This window comes from Mastigoproctus giganteus, unplaced genomic scaffold (genome assembly GCF_048544385.1).
Source record: "Mastigoproctus giganteus isolate SK-2022 unplaced genomic scaffold, ASM4854438v1 scaffold_16, whole genome shotgun sequence".
Taxonomy (NCBI): domain Eukaryota; kingdom Metazoa; phylum Arthropoda; class Arachnida; order Uropygi; family Thelyphonidae; genus Mastigoproctus; species Mastigoproctus giganteus.
The window spans coordinates 3,153,956-3,174,100 of NW_028328293.1; the positions used below are offsets into that span (position 1 = coordinate 3,153,956).

The window sequence follows — 20,145 nt, forward strand, 5'->3', positions numbered from 1 at the left end:
TTTTAATTTTAACATAAAAAGTAAATGATAGATTTCAATCGAAGTAGTTTTCCCCTGATAAACATCAAATAACGCATAGCTAATGTGATTTTTAAATTTTTAGCTCCATTAGCGACGGAAATAGGGGGGGACACAAAAATTACTCACATTTTCCTGTCTGGCGCTGCCATTTTTAATTTTAAAATTATATTTTAAACCTACTTGTTGAGCCTACTTGTTAAACCTACTTGTCCAACGGTGTATAATAAGCTATAGGTTGTCGACAACATTTTTGGTCCCCCCACATTCTACCCCTCCATTTCTTAGACAAATTTTTGTCAACAATGATGGCATTATGTTGCCCCACATGATATACAAACCCATGCAAAATTTCGAGTCAATAGGTTGAGTGATTCCAGAGATACAATGCATGCTGCAACAGATGGATGGACAAACAGACAACCGAGTGACATTATTATAAGGGTCTTTCATCATTTGACTACGGACCCTAAAATAATAAGTAAAAATAAATAACATAAGTAAAATTAATTTCATAAAGTTTTTGTAGAATATTCCAAATTTTTATTAAGTTCTCATCCGACACCCTATGCCAGCTTCTTTTCTTCCTCTGTGTGTCGTTGCTGAATGACGTTTCCGAAGCAGCCACGAATCGACATATTTTGCTGGTTCAAGCGGGGGCCTGCAATTTTAAGAAACAGTAGTGAAGAAACTATTTTTGTCATCAACGAAGCTCTTGTTGGGCTGGCGATAAGATTCATTTGTGAAAATCCTCGTTCACATTCACTTGATGAAATTGGTATCGTACTCAAAGTGTCCATCAAATGCTTCCATTCTTCCAAAACCATCTTTTCAATTAAGTATTCCCGAAATCCATGAATTGTATCTCTTTCATTTAACTGTAACCTAATTGACAATTTTCTAACTTCATTTTCACCAAATGTCAACAATTCATGTTTAGAAGGTTTAAACCTTCGTTGTCCTTGTTTTCCTTCTCTCGTCATCGATGTTGTCATTAGTTCCTAAATCTGGATTTTTTTCTTCTTTCTTTCTTTTCTTTTTTTTTTTTGAAACTGTCCAAAATGTTAGTGTTATTCGGATATTCAAGTACTGTGATTGTGTAAACAGAGATAGGGAAAATTTACGGAAAAATGTCGATAACGCACATCCGCGAAACAACAGATGATTATTTTTAAAGGTAAAAGAAAATCATTCTCTCCTAATTCTCGAAAGGGGCACTTACAATTGATTCACAGTGGTGTCCAACCTATGGCCCACCCGGAAAGTCAACTAAATCAGCATAAAGAAATCTAACTTTGAATTTTTTTTTAATATGGCTCCAGTATGGGAAAAGTTTGAACACCACTGCAGTAGAAGGTGGACCACAGCCCATTGGGAATACCCCTTGATCTGCTCACGGTTGACTAGCGCGACACCTTCTCCGTATGTGGGACAGGTGGTCAGATAGGTTTTACCAGGTACCACTAAGTTGTAGAATGGTAATCCCTTTAGCTCTCTTAATTCGCGCAGCAGCACTAATTGCCTAAATTGCCTGAAGGGCAGAAATGCAAACAGTGCATACCGAGTTAATTCTCTCCTAATCCGTTCGCTATATGAAAATTTTCTTCGCTCAACAGAAGGTATTTTAAATATATCTTCCAAGGGGGAAGTCAAAATAATTCACTAAAAAAGGACTTCGTTAAACATAAGTCCATTAATTCCATGTAGTCTGTATAGGGGTCTAATAGGCAAGAGTTAAAAAGGGTCACTGATTTGGCTACAGTGTCTGCCAAATCATTTCCTGAGATCCCAATATGGCTGGGGATCCAGCAGAAATGAACATCAAATTCAGATTATGAAAGGAAGTGCAGTTTCTGCTGTATCTGTGAAAGAACAGGATGAGGACTGAACCTCACCAGTTATAAAGCCTGCAATGAACTCAGAGAATTGGTAGATATATTTTTGTGGTGGGTGGTTTGTATATGATCTAAGGCTAGCTCAATTGCGTGCAGCTCTGCAGTGAACATACTACATTTGTGGGAGATCTGCTCAGACCGTGGTGTCTGGGAAAACACCTGCAGATCCCATAGAGACTTCTGACCTCAAGCCCATCTGTGTAGACTGGTAAGGTCAGAGTATTCAGATTGCTGTGCTAAAAAGAGCTGCAGGTAAACAGCAGATGTAATACTGTCCTTTCTCCAATTGTTGAGAGAGAAGTTGCAATTTGGGACACGAGCATGACAGGATGGAGAAGGTTGCCCTGGTGATGGGGCAACATTGTCTAATGTGATGTCTAAATCTCTGAGTAGCCTTTGGATAAGAATACAGAATGGCTGATTGGCAGTCTGACGAGTTGTACAGATTTTCCAAATGTGGCTAAAACTGGTGTCCATGTGGGATCTTTTAAAAGGCTTGAATATGGTATGTTCAATCTCTTCAAAATCTTGGTGTGCTGACCACTGCACCTTGTTGTGCCTCCATCATGCATTCGTGCTCCAGTGGCAATACAAATTGCCTGATGGTGGATGGGATCCAGCCATTGGAGTACGGTGTCTAGCAGAAGCGTATACCTGGGACTCGTAATCTAACTTAGATCGCACAAGTGCATGATAGAAGCACAACAAGGTGCAACAGTCAGCACACCAAGATTTTGAAGAGATTGCACGTAGCATATTAAAGCCTTTAGTGCACTTCGCACGTAGTTCACAAATGTATTGTACAAGGGGTTTTCGAAAAGTAAGATAACACACTCAATGATGTTTAATAATACGAAGTTGAAATTACACACCAAGAAATAAGTGAACATGCACTACATCTCCACAAAGTCTCCAATTTTATTGATGCACTTGTCCCAACAATGGATCAGTTTATCAACACCAGTACTGAAGAAGTCCGTGCCCACACGCAGTAACCAACATCGCACTGCCTGATGAACTTCCTCATCCATGGTGAAATCCTTTCATGAAAAGGTGTTTTTTTCAGAGGGCCGAACAAATGGAAGTCTGAAGGCACTAAGTCTGGGCTGTAGGGGGGGGGGTGACAGAGTTTCCCAAAGATTACGGTGCAACCACTCACGAGTGGTGTGGGCAGTGTGTGGAGTTGCATTGTTGTGCAACAAAATCACACCACTTGTCAGGAGTCCTGGTCATTTTCGTCGAATGTTGGCTTTCAGTTTTTCCAACATTGCACAGTAAAGCTTCACCATACACAGCAACCAGTTCACGGTGAATGTCACTTGTGGAAGACCCTTTTGCTTTCAAAAAGCGAATAACTTCACGAACACCTGTTTTGGACCACACTCGCACAGTATCCGCCATTTTTCAACTGGAATCTGCTGTGAGGCAACAGTACTGCAACACTGCACTGGCGGTCTTTTTGAACATTATTAACGGGTCTGTCTGTCCATAGCGTTTCATCTCATTCCCTTTCACCATTATTCAGAAAAAAAATGTGTTACCTTACATTTCGGAAACCCCTCATAGAAAGGTCAATTTTCTGCCAAGTACAAGTCACAAAAAAATCTAGTCTCGGGTACTACTGTAATAGCATTTTGTCAAAGCCTCAGTTCAGGTTCAGGATGAAGATTGCGCTTTCACCAAAAATCCATGCAGTCTTTTGCAGAGAGAACCTGAATCCATTATTCATTGCCCATGAGTTCAGGTGGTCAACAACATGTTGAAGTTACCTCTCAATTACCCTCATGTTGCAGGATTGAGAGAATTTACTAAAATCGTCAACACAAATTGCACAGTTTACAGTTGGAGAAAGCTGTTCTGTGATGGAATTCACTTTGATGGCAAAAAGTGTAACACTTAAAACGGATCCTTGAGGTACTCCCTCCTGGTGGCTGAAGGGCCAGGAGAGGGTAGTTCCTACATGGACTTGGAAAGAACGACTGAGATAAAAAGTTTTTAATAAAAGCTGGAAGATGACCTCTAAGTCCAATGCCATAAGTCTTTTAAAATTCCTAATCTCCAAGTTGTGTCATACACTTTTTCCATATCGAAGAACACGGACACCAAGTGTTCTCGTTTTAAAAAGGCATCTCGAATGAATGTTTCGGGCCTGATTAAATGGTGCACAGTGGACCTATTCCTTCAAAAGCTGCACTGCAATCTGGAAAGGAGCCCATTTGCATCAAAATACCATATAAGGTAGGCACTGATCATTCTCTTCAGGATTTTGCCTTATGCCAGCAATCAGGAAACTGCTCTTCTAGAAAAATTCTATTATACAGACAGAGAAAGTGGTCTCTGGATTTTGTCGACAGATGTTTGATCACATCATAATGAATGTGATCTGGTCACGAAGTGTTTGCCTTAGTAAGAGTTAGTATTCTTAGTAAGGCAAGCTTAGTAAGAGTTTCTAACTCTTCTCTTGTAAAGGATACAAATTTTTAGACTTGAAATTAATTGGCTGCTTTTCAAGTTTGTCTTTCAGGACCAGGAATCCTTGGGAGTGCGAGGACATTGACGAAATGATAGAAAAGGTCTCCCCAAGAATATTTGCTATTGCAGTTTGATCTGCAATAACACATCGATTATTTTCCAGGACCAATGAAGGGTGCAATGTATATTTTCCCTTCATTTTGCAGATTTTGTCCCAGACAACTTTAGTGGTCAACTAAGTAACAGTGGATGTAAAGTGGATCCACGATGCCTTTTGGCTCTGATGATGAATATAGTGTGCTTTTGTGCGTGCACGTTTGAAGTTTCAGTGGATCGACCTTGATGATTTTGAGATGCAATTGATTGATTTTCAGAGCAGCTCAATTTGGAGGTAAAAATTTATCGACCAGAGCTGATTTATAAAATATTGAAAGGAAATGATCAGTGATGGGATTAGCCAAGAAAACTGCAGAAAATAAGGTATTAAAAGTTTGTAATTCCATTCCTGAAACTTTTGTCTGTTTAAAAAATCTCGCAACAGCATTATTAACAATTTTCTCATCAACATATTCTTGTGAGTCGTTGTTCTCAGTGATGAACCTTGTTAAGTCTAGGAGTCTTACGGATGAAACTAGTGCTGCATCTCTAAAAGTTACAAAGTATAAGCCTGATGTAAAGTATCTGTCATAGATGATGCAGCAACAGAAGTTAAATGATGTTAAATATACTTACTTTCCTTTCCTTTAGTTTTGATATTTTATATTTACAATATAAGAGAGGTTTACCATTTTATCTTAAATTTGTTCTGTAAACTAAAAGTAAAATTTTTTATGAAGGATTTTATTGTAATACCATTATTAAAGCATCTTTGAAATAATGTCTTTTATTTCATTCTTTTTTTTTGTTACGCTTTTGTCAAGTAAAACATGTATGAGAAGAATAATGATATACTGCACAAAATTCCGAAGGGAACACGAGGTTAGTTTTTTAAAAGATTCCGCCAATTTTGGCACACACCCTTAAAAAGGTTCACCACCCCTGCCCTAAAGTGTGATATGTGTACCCCAGGTACACATACCACACTTTAGGAAACACTGACCTACCATCTGAAATGGATTCAAATGCAGTAATTGTGCAAGCCAGGGGAGACAGACCAATGTACATTCAGTGCTATTCAAACCACCAAGTGGCTTCACAATCTTTATCCTCTGCATCAGGGGTGGGCAACCTCTGCTCCACAGGCCAACTCCGACCTGCAGTAGTTTTCAAAATATGTTTATTATTATATATATTTTTCAATTAATGGAATTTCTGACATAAATTTAGAAAATACACTGCACATTGTTATGATGAATAAATCCAGATATCGATTCACTGATAAAAATGAACATTATCAAATCTCTCATTAAATATTATAAAAATAAAATATTGCAATTTTTGTTACTATAATTGTATTTTTATCTTGAATTTGCATTTTACAATTAATAACAGAAAACTGTTTACAACAATTTTTTCATTATACACTATTTTAATAATCCTAAATATCATGGAAAGCTAAAAAAAGTTTGGCAACGCATGTAACTCACAGACATTTTATTTGGCCCACCATTTATAAAGATTGTCTACTCCTGCTTTACATAATAACACTGTCATTAAGAATGTTCCATTACTTTCAGATTATGTTACCAATGCTAGAACCAGGTCTGTAACAATACTTAGACAATACTACACCATAAAAATATTACATATATGGGTGAAGTGCCAACAGAGAAACAAACTGAATGCAATGTACTATGTTAACTGTTTTAGTGGCGTTCCTATACCCGTATACATCCAAAGATTGTAAGCAATGTTAACTATGATTTGTGAAAAACTGTGTTACTAACTATATGTGTGTCCTGATTATCATTGTTGGACCACAATACATTTTCACTACTTCAACTACCATCAGCTGTGAACCAGTTCTGCTCAGACACAAGAGGCTTATGGAATATAATACAGGTTCAGAGACCCACTTCTTTTAGCTACCAGAATGTCATCATGATTGATACAGGTACTTTTCATTCAGCATTGAAGATTTTACATGGAATCATGTGTAAAATCAATTTTTGATTACATCAAAAAAAGAAGTTGCCGATTCTAATCATGAGGTGCCTTCTTCCAGCCGTTACTGCAGATTTTTTCAGATACTTATAACAGACACACAAAACGTTCCACATATATAGCACTTCCACTTGCCTTTAGGAATGCTCCCTCTGCAAAGGCACCAACAATCATGTCTCTTGTAAACTTATAATATTACCAACTTTTTCCTAGTAAACCATTAATGTTCTACTGGATAAGCTTATTTCCATGTAGGTGACCAAGAATTCCATTTAGATTTAACAGGTTGCATTTGCATATTGGATTTCTGCTGAGTATAAGCAGTATATATAAGCTGTGGCACTTAGCCACGGACAGCTTACATCAGGTAATTAACATGAAGGGTTAACCAGGAACTGTAATCAACTTGAGAATTATCAAGTATAGGATGATTTCAGGAATCAAAATAAGAGAAAAAGCCAAGAAAATGATGATGGTGATGATGCTGTTGTTATTGTTGTTTTTTAGAATGGAAGTCTAAAGGTAGAAGGGTTACTAGGGCCAAAACTGCATTTGTAACTTTGGAGTAATAGTCAGCATGGTATAGGCAGACTTAGCAGTAGTTATATAAATTAATCATTTTTATATAGGTAAAAAGCTTAGTTAAACTAATGCCATCTCAAATAAAATGGGGCTTAAGTTAATACATATCCTAGAATATGTATTACGTATATATCCTAGGCTATGTTTTGCAGTAAGTGAAGGATCATCTACAACCAATAAAAAGAGATGCTAAGTGAGTACAATCAACACATGCTCTTGTCAGTACTTCTTAATTCCTATATTAAGAAGCTAGATTTTCACAGAAGTGATATCTCATAGTAACTTGTTACACATTTGAGTTGTTCATTACACAATCATTACCTTGTGTAATGAACAATCGAAGCAACCAGGATGGAGCCAATGCCAAAAGAATCTCTTGTCACTTGGCAATTATGCTTGTTTCCTGGTATTCCAGCATGACTAGGAATCCAGCAAAATGTCATGGCTGGTTATTATTGTTGAGTAGAAGTATTTGCAATCTAAATGTGTTTCAATAGTGAATATATAAATATGTTTCAATAGGGGATATCATGTGGATAGTGGATATCTAAATGTGTTTCAATAGGGGATATCATGTGGATAGTGGATATCTAAATGTGTTTCAATAGGGGATATCATGTGGATAGTGGATATCTAAATGTGTTTCGATAGTGGATATCTAAATGTGTTTCAATAGTGGATATCTAAATGTGTTTCAATAGTGGATATCATGTGGATAGTGGATATCCATGGATGTCAATTTTGGAAATCATTTTTGGTCAGGGCTGTTACTGCTCTTAAAAGGAACAATATAAATTAATAATTGCTTATTAATTTATAATTAGTAAATTATAATTAAATTAATAATTAGCAATTATTAAGTAGGATCAAAGCCATCTTAATACCTTCACTGCTGGCTTTTCTAATGGCCTTCCTGACCCGGACTAAAAACTACAGGATTGAGTCAATCCATATTGGGAAAGGCAGAGACATTTTTCAGCTTTCTACTCTATGGCTGAATTAGTCAGCCAATGGTAAAGGTTTGCTTGACAAAAATATCTGGTTTTCCTTCCGTCAAAACAGAAGAAAACGGTTCTAGTCAGGTGGTTTCCCCTCCAAGTAGATTAAAACCCCAGACACACGAGTCGTGATACAGCTAAGGTGTTAATAAAGTTCTACAGTGAACACACTGCATTCATGCAGCAGCAAAACTGAGACAGTAGATATTGGGATGATTACTGAAAAACCACAGATGTGTCAGTTTTTGAATTATCCATGCAAATTTGCTGAGTTTGTACACTGGCTAAGGAGTAGCCTGCAAGAAGCCTTTTAACACTTTGACTGCCAAGGTTTATTTGGGTAAACTGGTCTCCGACGCCAATTTGAGTTAGGCATGTTAAATTATTCAAAACCCAAATTATAATATATATTCATCACCAAAACTCATAAAAAAATGCTTATTGTTGTAAAAAAAAGCCTAGGAGAATTATCTCGTAGTTGGCATATGTAATAGAAAATTCTTAACAGCAGCCAACTACGAGTTAATTCGAGTTAATTCGACATGTTGTAACTTGCAGAATTCTCTATATATCAATTCGTGCTGTGCGTAAATCTGCTGCAGTGACACAGACTTTGTCATGTACGTTGTATTTAGTACTTGGTTAAATTATTTTTTTTTTTAATATAAAAAAAAAAAAAAAAAGGAAAAAAAAAAAGAACCTAAAACAAGGATAAGAAGAGACCACTGACTGAAGAAGAGCTTGAGTTCTATGCTAATATGAGTGTGACTCGTAATTTAAAGAGCTTTTTGACGAGTCATACGGTTCTGGTTCATAGGTCGATCGGATCAAATACTCTCATATTATTCAGTGCTAAGAAAAACCATCAGATGTCCGAAAAAAACTGCATTATATATTATAGAAATATATATGCATAACGCATACATCCTTTTCCGTCAAGTTACGGGTTTCTCTGAATTTCGGACATTTTTTGGTGGAACCTGTAACTTGACGGAAAAGTTATATTGAATCTTTGATTGGAGAAAAAATTCTAAACGTTCCAAGAAGATTAGGTCTGAACGTAAAATTCATTATTTAGAATTTCAGTTGGCTATACCACCAACTGAAAAAAAAAAAAACTCGCCCATCTAAGACGTGTCGAGTATGTACGAGAAATAAAAAACGCCGCGGAACACGCTATTATTGTCCAGTGTGCTAAGAGAAGCTAGCTCTTTGTGTGAAGAAAATATATTTTTTTGTGAATAAATTCTGTTTTCTGATGCTGTGGTTGATTTTTCATTCTTATCCCAGAAGCCAACTGTCCATCAGTTGCACATATTTGCTACGAATATACTCGTAGCTGTGACTGAAAGGCAAGTCATACCAGTCCGAGTTAACCCGTAGTTGCTGTCCTGGGCCAGATCGCCAAATACAAATTAACTTATAGTTGCATTCAACGTGTTAAAGAGTTTCACTTATTAGGGAATGTTTACCACTACTTATGAAAGTAGCTGTCAAAAGAAGATGTGTATATTGTCCATGGATGTTGCACTGTATCTAAATCTTGACAGATATTAGCCAGATGAATATTCCCATTGCTGCACTAAGTTCTTATAATTGGACCCATAAAGATTTATTTTTCATTACATTTGTTTCTGAAGAAAGTCAGCAACTAAATATCAGAGAGTTATATCCACACAGAATGAGAAAGACTATGAACTTTAATTGCATAGTTAAGGAGCAGCACCATTTTCCTAAGATGTAGGATTGGGTTCACTGGCACCTATATGCAGGCATTAAAGCCAGCAATGTTCTGAAAGACCCAAAAGCAATCCTAAGAGCACTGTGTTCAAAAGGGCTGTGCTATGATAGCAAAGAACCTCTTACAGCCAAATATTAGGTCTCCATAGTGCAATCACAATATGATCAAAGCTTGATACAGGTAGAGGAGAGCTGATCAGCCTCCATGCCATAGACAAGATAACTTTAATGTCAGACCTAAGAACAAGATACTACTGGTATCAGCTGAGTTCTATAAGCAGACAACACTTTGTACAAAAGTGCATGGCTATGAATTTTGATATTAACAGCCATTAACCATCATGTGAACTCCATGATTATTTTGTTTATTGAGAATTGCAGCTGTCTTTCAATGGAAAACATTCTATAAGTGGCAAGTTATTGCAAGGTCATCAGCACAAAGATAAATGTCAATGTTTGCAGGCATGTTCTAATCTATATTGTTCATTCTAACTGCAAAGAGCATAGACCTGAGCACTTATCTTTGTGGAACACCCGTTCATCTACAGTACGCTACAGGCTGTGAAAAAATATTGCAGTTTGAAAAAAAGTTCTATTTTGAAGGAAACATATGACTATATAGTAGCTGACCTTTGCTATATGGCAATGTCCAGACATACCATGATAAGATGTTCATTTCAGATGAAAGCATTTCACACATTAGATTTGGCTGTGGCCATAATTGGTAACATGGACTGATTTTTCCAAAAGCCATACTATATCAATCAACTGTGAATTTTATTTTCAAGCATCAAACCTAAACAACTGGTGAGGAATATTAACTGGGAAGCTGTTTGGATCCATCTGATATTCTCCAGTTTCAGGAAATAGTGCTCTGTTGCAAACTGCTCTGGTTCAAAAGGATTGTCATGGAAATGGGAAATATTTTTTGTAATAAGGACAGGTGGACTAGAACTAGGGTATGTCTGCCAGGAGCAATAATTAATGATGTCACCAACAGACTGTAAAGTTTTAAGGGGGGGGGGGGGGTAAAGAGAATATTATTATTCATGTGGAGACTAATTAAGCACACATGATTTGATGATTTGTTAGACAAATATAGGACCATGCTGAAGAAATGCCACGAGTTAGGTCAGAATGTCTGTGTGTCTGCAATTCTGCCCAAACACAATAGGAGATATTATATGCTAAAAGCCTTTTGGATTAACTCAAGACTTAAAGGACTCTGCAAGGCTTTTGGGGGGAAATTTTTTATCATCTTGGCTTGCACTTGTAGGTAGAACGAGTCTGTTTTGTAGAGACAGGATACATTTAAACAAAGGTGGCGCAAGAATTTTTACCAGTATAATTGAGGATACCTTAAACAGGGACACTGCTAGTTTTGGGGGACAAGGGTAATGTAGATACGTGTTTATCTGATAATATTGGTCAAGGTAAATCGCACACATACCTCAAGAGTTCTTGTTTGTTACCACGACAGATCATATTAGCAAGATGTTCTGAGGACAGAAACGTTTCAAATGAGCAGGTATCCAATTCCAGAGAAGCAGGCTTAAATAACTTCAAGGTGTGTGCCAGGATAGTTAACTATACAAGGACACTAAGTCTTAACTGTCTATACAGTAATGTCAGAAGTGTCATCAATAAAATGAATGAATTCAAAGTGCTGATTAGGACAAGTAACGCTGACATAATAGGGCTTACCATGGAAACATGGTGCCACCTGGAAATAGGGAATGATGAGTTTCAGTATGGTATGTACAATGTATTTAGGAAGGATTGGACAGATAGAAGAGATGATGGGAGCAATGCTTCTTATCAAAAGCAGCCTGGGTGTGACGAAAGCTTTCCCAGATTCAGACGTTTGGCATGCTAGTATAGAATCTGTAAAATGTTTTCATTCAATTATAATCATAGGCTTGCTGCAGAAAATTTTTATTTTAAACATAAATTGCTAATGAAACCAATTACCATTTGACTTTGTGGAGAATTTACTCAATTTAGAGATAATTTTAGAAAAATACATGGTTGAAATATGTAGACAGAGGATGCATATGCTATAATGATAAATACACGTACACACACTGCCCTACCACAATTTTCAGCCAACTACATACCTACAAATAGCCTTTATTTACAAAAAAACTAGTAATGTGTGCTGAAACCTTTAGCCTTTATGACAGCTCTAGCCTCTGCGGAAGACTCTCTACCAGTTTTTTGTAAATATTTTCTGATTTTTTTTGCCATTCAGCCTTCACAAAGTGACGACCAGTTCAACTCTGTTTTGAGCAGTCTCTTCTCACACACAACTGATGATCCAATTTATCCCAGAGGTTCTCTGTATGATTCAGGTCAGGGCTCTGGGTCGGTTAATTTAACTTTTCAGTGCTAGTGTCAGTTAACGAATCTATCACAATGTAAGCGGTATGACACAGAACAATGTTCTGCTGATACAGGTATAGGCCTTCCCAAAAAATGCTGCCACAATATAGGTAACACATTATTGTTCACGATGGCTAGACAGGCCTCAACATTCATGGTGTTCTCCAAAACAACCAATGGTCCCAGGCCAAACCATGAAAAACAGCCTCCATCAATCCACGTTTCCTCTGTCAAACTTCACTGTCGGGACAAAGTCGATTTCTTTAGGAATCTGCCACACACAGGCAGCACTGTCAGACTGGTAGACCATGTACTGTGACTTTCCATTGGTCTATGGGCCAATAATAGCAGGCCTTACACCATCTAGGTATCTAGGTTATACAGTGGCTAATGAATGGCTGCACAAATGTGATAATCCATATCATTCATCATCATGCACACTGTACTGGTGCTGACACATGTCCCAATTGTCATACTGAGGGCTTTTGTGTACTGCAATAATATCGGTCTGCATTATGAGTGGACAGCTCTTTGTAGCAGTCTCCTGTTACGTTCCAAAAGGTTTGTAGTAGTCTCCTGTCACATTCCATCACGATTTTCCAGGTAGTTTCAGCACCAGACCACTTCCATTTGCACATCACATTACCAATCATCAACCTAAGGATCTGTGCCATTGAAATATCATGTAGAGAGAAATTGCTTATGCGGCACCCTATTATTATCCTATGCTGGAAGTCTATTAATTCTATTGACCATGGCATCTAGCATTCACAATTGTACTGTCTCTTCAAAGACCTACAAGCATATTTATAATTGTGTCTGCCATGTGAAGCTTAGGTAGGACATGACCAACTCTTAATGAAGAGGTGTCCAAATATTAATCATAGGGCATATGTGCATGCACATGCATGTACAGGATGGTCTAAAGTTCTGTTCCATAGACTGATGTAAAAGATTGAATTAGATTGAAAAAAGATTGAAGTTTTTTGCACGTTTAATTATTTTTTTAAATTATTTTTTTTTGCCACATTGGTGAATACGGACAATGTGTAATTAATAAATTTTCAAAAGGGACTCCACTTCCCTCTTCTTCACAAAGCAATCAAATGTGAATATATCAACTGTTGACCACATTTGCAATAATGTTTGTAATATACATAGTTTTTTTTTTTGCATAAACTATTAGCATTGTTCTGCACCTGTTCCAATGTTCTCGATGATTTAAATACTCGCCTCGGGAATACATATTTATATTTAAATATACATCCTTGAAGTAACCCAGTCCTGTAGGGCAGGAGTTTTGTCCCATCGTGTACACTTTTATTTATATATATTGTTTTTTTTTTTTAAAACTTGATACTTCAAAATGGCAAATGCAATTAGTCTTTGCTAATCCAGGAGTCCAGGGAACCAAAAATTAAATTAACCATTTATTTAATAATTTCTAATTTTAATACTTACACCCCTTTAGAATGTAGAGCTGAACTGCTATCTTTTCCAACAATAACAAGATAATTTCTAAACCAATAAAGAATTAATTTCTCTCCTTCAAAGGCAAAACATGGTCCTCGGCCATCATGATGATAAAAATATACAGCCTAAAAATACAAAGGGTATTTTATACCAACATATATATGATTTATGAGGTGCTCTGTAATAACACTGTTATTACATAGTGCCTCATTAACTAACTGAGAAAATAAAACTCAAACTACATTAAGTATGAATTTTAACTTAATATGATAGCATAGCTTAATTTATTATGGTACTCACCTTTTTTTTTATAATCTGCAATTGATGTTTGAGTAGGGTGGATGAAAAATTTAATTTAAATTAGGAGTAAGTAAATTGGGGTTTAAAAACAGAAGTTAAAATATGCGCACCGGTACGGCAGTCCCCAAGGATTCGAGTTGCCTCTGTCAGAGACAAAGTCCTGCCAAGCCTGCAGGGCTTCGCAACTGCAAAGCTTGCAGTCGCGAATCGCCTTGGTATAATTTCTCCTTGCCATAGCATATCACTCCCAGTAGTCGTCCAGGTTCCGGTAGACTGACCGTCTGGCTCGCTGAAACTTTCTGCGAGTCTGGTTGACAAGGCGCCTAAGTCTGTTTAACTCCCCACACCACCAGGGAACAGACGTCGTTCTATTCCTTCCTCTACTCATAGAAGCAATACAAGCCTTCTGAAGAAGCTCGGTAATTAAGGAAACTCTTTGGGCTTCCAGGCTAAGACTCCAACGTTGTCTCCAGGCTTCATCAGCAGTTACATCGGTTAAGACTGACTTAAACCTCCTCCAGTTAGCAGTACTCACCACAAATCTATCCATGTCACTATTGACAGTTCTGCGTTCAAACAGACAGATCTCATATCGTAAGACCCGGTGATCACTAGTCGACCAATCGGTCTCCACAGACCACTCCATGATTTCGTTGACTAAATTACCAGTGCATAGAGTTATATCGATGTTAGACTCGCCTTGCAGTGTAGAAAAGGTACAAGGTTGATTAGGGATGTTTAGGATCCCAAGTCTATTTGCCAGTATACAATCTTCAAAGAGTAGTCCTCTATAGTCAGAATTTATACTACCCCAGCTTACTGACTTGGCATCTATGCCTATAAGAATTTTCTTTCCTGCTAACACAGCACACAATTCATCTATTTACCGCAGATAGACCTGTGGTTCTTCCCGATACTACTGGGCGTAAATACTAACCAAGTACACTCTGCCAAATAAGCCAATAATCTCCACACAAACACTGTGCGTGGAGCACAACTTCTGCAACTAGGTAACCACCAGATCTCTGTTGTAGACGACTATCGCGGCCTGACAACCCTGACCAAACTGAACAACCTTATAATCTAGGGATATCCGCGAACCTTATCATTCGCCATGTACGGCTCACATTTTTCTTTCTTGGAGCGTTCGGCCAACTGTAGAGCCACCAGATACGATCTCTGACCGTTGATCTGTATTATGCTGAACCCTTCAGTAAAAGCTGTTATGGGTGTACTATCCATAAACAACCTTATTCTTTATCTGTTCTAAATAACTTTTGTAGATGGGACAATCTCTACTACGAACAGAACGGTCAGAGACATTACCTCGCTTTTTACAGTTAACACAAGTCAGCTTCTCTGCCTTCTTGGGACACTCCTTGAAAAAGTGGCCTTCTCCGGCACAATGATCACACACAGCCTTGAATTTACAGTTCCTCGCTAGGTGCCCGAAGGCAAGACACTTGAAACACTTCACTGTGAAGTAGATATCACGGACTTTGTAGGACGACTAGTGCAAGAACACTCTGCCCTTCTCGATCAAGATATTTCACAAGTCTGTGGGAACCTCGATGATCCAGTTCTTTGTATCCTTGTTCGCGCTTGTATCCTTCGCCATGGACTGAATCAAAGTACTCTTCTGGAAATGAGCTTTACTAACACCGCACGAACTGAAGTTCTGCTCGTACATCTCAGACAGGAAATCTTCTTTCTCGACATCGGCATCTACATCATAGATGATGAGATGTTTACCGGGCTTCTTGAGGACCTCGGTTTTCAAGCCTTTTGCTTTTATCGTCTCACAGTTTAGTACCCTTTGGGTGTCCTCTTTGCTGGCCACCTCCAGCCTAACTCCGGTGCCCTTTATAGTTCTCATATGACGAACGTTTACGCTCTTCAGAACAGGCTTCACGGACTGCAAAACGATGTTTCACGGTCTCACTGATCTTTAGAGTGTCTGAGTCAGACTTTATCAGAAAGGCATGCACTTCCGTCTTCTTAGGAACTGAGCTCTTCGGGCTTCGCACGACGTCAGCATACGACGTGGGCGCGACGTTGACAGAGGACTGACTCTTCTTCAACATTGCCTTTAACGACTGGTTCTCGGCATATACTTCGATAGCCTTGGCTTCCAGCTGGTCCCACATTCCCAAAATGACGTACATGGCCGCTCTGTTGACTTTGTTCGAGTCATTGAACATGTAGTCGTGGAGTCACTGACGCACAACTTTCATGTCTTTGAAGTTTTCCTGCGGATCTTCCTTGCCATCGGAGGAGTCCTGTCTGAGCCGTTTCACGGCAGTTCTCTGGGTTGACTCAACAACTGTTAAATCGTTAGATAAGTCACTATCCATTTAGACCTCAACAAGGTCTTCAGGCAAACAGTCGAGCACTACTTGAGTCGTTACTGGACCTGAGCCTCCAACGCTGCCGTCCGCAGTACCAGAAGCACCAGGATCAACAACCTCCATCGTCTCACCATCCGGTGTCTTTGAGCCTAGCCTGGCCCTTGGCTGAACAGACATAGTCAGTTCCTTTGAGTAAAATACAAACACTTTTGCAACAGTACTTAGAAAAGTATATATAGTTATATATGGATATATAGGCTTATGGAAACACAATGTTTGATTCCAAGAGAGTCCCGCACTACATTAGTCATTTTTGACCGACAATAGTCCATCGATCAGGGCCTACTTAGCTGACCAGGCATCCCCTGGTCGCCCACCCGGGACTGCGTGGAAGTGAGGCCAACCAGTCAGCAGTAGTCACTGCACAGGTAAATAAGAAGTCTCTTATTGGAAAGGCACTGAGATCACTATAATAAACGCTAGATCAAAGTAATAAGAACACTGTGCACCCAGACCGCCAAAATGGTACCGGGCTGTAGAAGTGAACAGTTTGAATAAATTCAAGAAAGAACTAGACAAACTATTAGGGAGGAAGAACAGGTGATATGGGTGGGAAGCATTTTTTGTTTAAGCTGTATAAAGTGTGCTTTCTTGCATCAACTACTAATGCTAAAAAATTAAGAAGGAAGAGACAAAAGGAATGATTCTTTAACTTAAAATAAATAATTTTACCCATTGATATGAATTCCTTCTATTAACTACTAAGTCTCTACTTGCATTGTAATGCGTAGTACTACTTTATACTACCATTATATTAACACATTTAACTCCACTTAAAACTTCTGTGCCTACCATCAGTAGTTGTAACCAATATCTGGTTCTACTCTTTTGATAAACACAGTATTCTGCTAATACCACTGGGTTCCAGCTTTCTTGATATGATAAAGTTATTTTACTATTGAAATCTCCAGGGTTGCTGACATATTTATGAAACATAACACAATACAAACAAAACAAACTAGTTAACAACCTTGAAATGTTTCATGGATTTTTCCTAAATCAGCACATTATACACTACAAAATTTACTAAAATTAAAAAGAATAAGGCCTGTATTTACAAATACTTTCATCCTACTGCATATACAGTGGATTCCGGTTATTTGTGCCACCAGTTAATCGGGGCAGCCATTTATTTGGGGCAAATCTTAAAAAACAGAAACCAATCGAGAAAATAGCCAGGATTTACTTCGCTTAATTGGGACAACATGGCGTTTAATCGGGGGAGGAGACAGCAGCACTGGCGATTACCCTATGATTGTCTCCAAAGGTACCACGTGGTTCGGTCGAAATTCTGGAGGTCAAAACAATAAAAACAATTAGCAGTCACCTGTTTATTGGGCTTTTCTGTTAGTGAAATCTATCATAAACGGACAGTAAACTCGATCTTACTGAATTTGCGATAATACCGACAGCTGGAATTCTGTGGGTTATTATGGTGAAATGTGTTTACACTTCCATGAAATCTTCAATCATATAAAAAATTAATTTTCAGATCTTCTCTTCATTCCTATTTTTAAAGCTTTGTAACTCGTTACTCCGTTCTCACTTGCGCGTATCGTGTTACTTGCAATTTGTGTGTGCCGTGTTCTTTGTTATTGATTGCTTATTTTTTTACTGTTTTAAATTTTAACTCCCAAGTTGAACTGAAAAAAATTTTGGACAGCATCGTTAAACAGGAATTTCAAAAATACTTCAAGCAGTGGGAGAAGCACTGGGATCGAAGTATAAACTCTTCCCTTACAAAAATAATAAAATTAATTTGGACTAACTACAGTAAGGCTAAATTAATCTTATTGCCCCATCTGAGAAACATTTGACTCACACCTTGTATCATAAACATTGTTTTTTTTTGCATTGATAAAACTAGATGTGCACGCATGCGCACACACTCTATCTCTCTCATGAACAATGTGTTTCTCCAAGTAGCTATAAATTCTGTACCAATTTCAAATCTCTCATACCATGGCATATTACAACCATGTTTCCAAAAACCCTCTCTGAAATCCAAAATCCTCTCTCTCTCTAAAAGAGAGAAATCAAGTTAATCACTTCCTTTCCCACAAACTCTCTCAACTATCTATCTAACATGTGACTGTTCAATTTCTGTTGCTTTTCTACAGATATTTTCACATGTGTTCTTCTTCTGAATTGCATTGAATCTGAATTCAAATTGCGCCTGTCTAAAGGCAAAAGCAGCAAACATGCTACTAGATCTTCCCTATTTTACCTGGTAACAAACTGCCCTATTTTATCTGACAACTGAGGACTTATTCAAATTTCTCAAACTCAATCAAATAGATGAAATGCCAGAAACATTGATGACCAATGATGGAGAGGAAAAAGAGAAAATTCCAAAGATTATACAAACGTAGCACACAGTGAAAGAATTAGAAAAAATTTATAAACAAAGAAACAAAAAATAATACACAAGAATAATAAATAGTGTATATAAATGCACCAACTGGCTAATTTATTAGTTGCACTTACCTTGTTCATGAAATAGAGTGCTCTTATAGTAACAGCATCACATATTCAAACCATGCAAGATAAAACCACTGGGGTTTTACCTTGCACACTAGAATGATGTATATGTGCAATTCGGTACAAGAATGAGCAAGATTTAAGTGAATTTAAACATGGCACAGTAGTTGGCATCAGATGCACTGATATGAGTATCTTGACAACTGCAGCTCTGCTGGGTTTTCACAGATGGATGTGTCTCAAGGTGTATCAAGATTGGTCCAGTAACCTAATAACATACAGCCAATGGAAATCCATTGGCTGGATGTTATTAGGTTACTGGTCAGAAACATCAACAAACTGTTTCTGACCAGTGATCAGAAACAGCTTTTCGATGAAAGAGGTCAATGGACACTCACAAGACTTGAACAGGCTATAGCAGAAACCATCGCACTGCCACATCTATCACTGCTGGAGAGCTGGGAAGTCAGAGAGCCCAAATGCTGAGTTGCTATGACTGTTGAAGATCTTGTGGGGCAGTTCAGAAATCTAATGGGGGCAGAGGTTATAGTTTCACTACTGCATGAAGGAAAGAAAGACCACAATCATTTAAACATCAATCTAGTACAACAGTGATAACTAAAGAGGAATTTTAGAATGTGTGGATGGAGTATAGCAGTTGCCAACCAAACTGGGTTCCACTCCTGTCAACAAAAAACAAGGTGTACACAGTTACAGTTGGCTCAGGAACACCAACACTGGAAGAAAGTGCATTGCCTGGTCTGACAAATCCCAGTTCCTACTGTTTCACAATGATGGGATGACCAGAATAGAGCAAGTCCCTGGACCCATCTTGGCAGGTGTCAAAAATGCAGGCAGCTGGTGGTGTAATGGTATTGCATTTGTTTTCATGGTGCACATTGGACAAATGAATTCTTCAAAAAGGATAAGGTATGACATCACAAGGCCAGAATTGTATTAGAACTGGTTCTAAGAACATGAGAGAGAATTCAGCATATCATGGTGGCCTCCCCACTCAGATCTTAATCTAGTTGAGCACCTAATGAGGTAAAACAAGTTCTTTGGAGTAGAAATACATAACCATCCAGTTTGCAAAAACTGTAAGACGCAACTAAATCAACATGGGCCAGCATCATTGTAATACCCTTAGCTTGCACTTCTGATACCTAACTGGCAACTGAGACCATTGTCATGGAAAAAGTGGTCCAACTTGCTATTAGATAAGTGTATCTAATAAAGTGGCCACTGAGTGTAATTATAAAAGAATAAAAGGAATAAAAGATAAAAAGAATC

General features: G+C 38.0%; 1 protein-coding gene across 2 annotated transcripts in view; it reads right to left on the bottom strand.

Moving 5' to 3' along the window:
* Window positions 1-20,145, bottom strand: part of LOC150074894 (vacuolar protein sorting-associated protein 11 homolog) — a 612,407-nt gene that overhangs the window by 444,554 nt on the left and 147,708 nt on the right. For both annotated transcript variants that reach the window (XM_090389417.1, XM_090389418.1), the window contains exon 9: window positions 13,652-13,788. In XM_090389417.1, coding sequence (XP_090245543.1) covers window positions 13,652-13,788 — 137 coding nt within the window. The remainder of the gene's footprint in view (window positions 1-13,651; window positions 13,789-20,145) is intronic.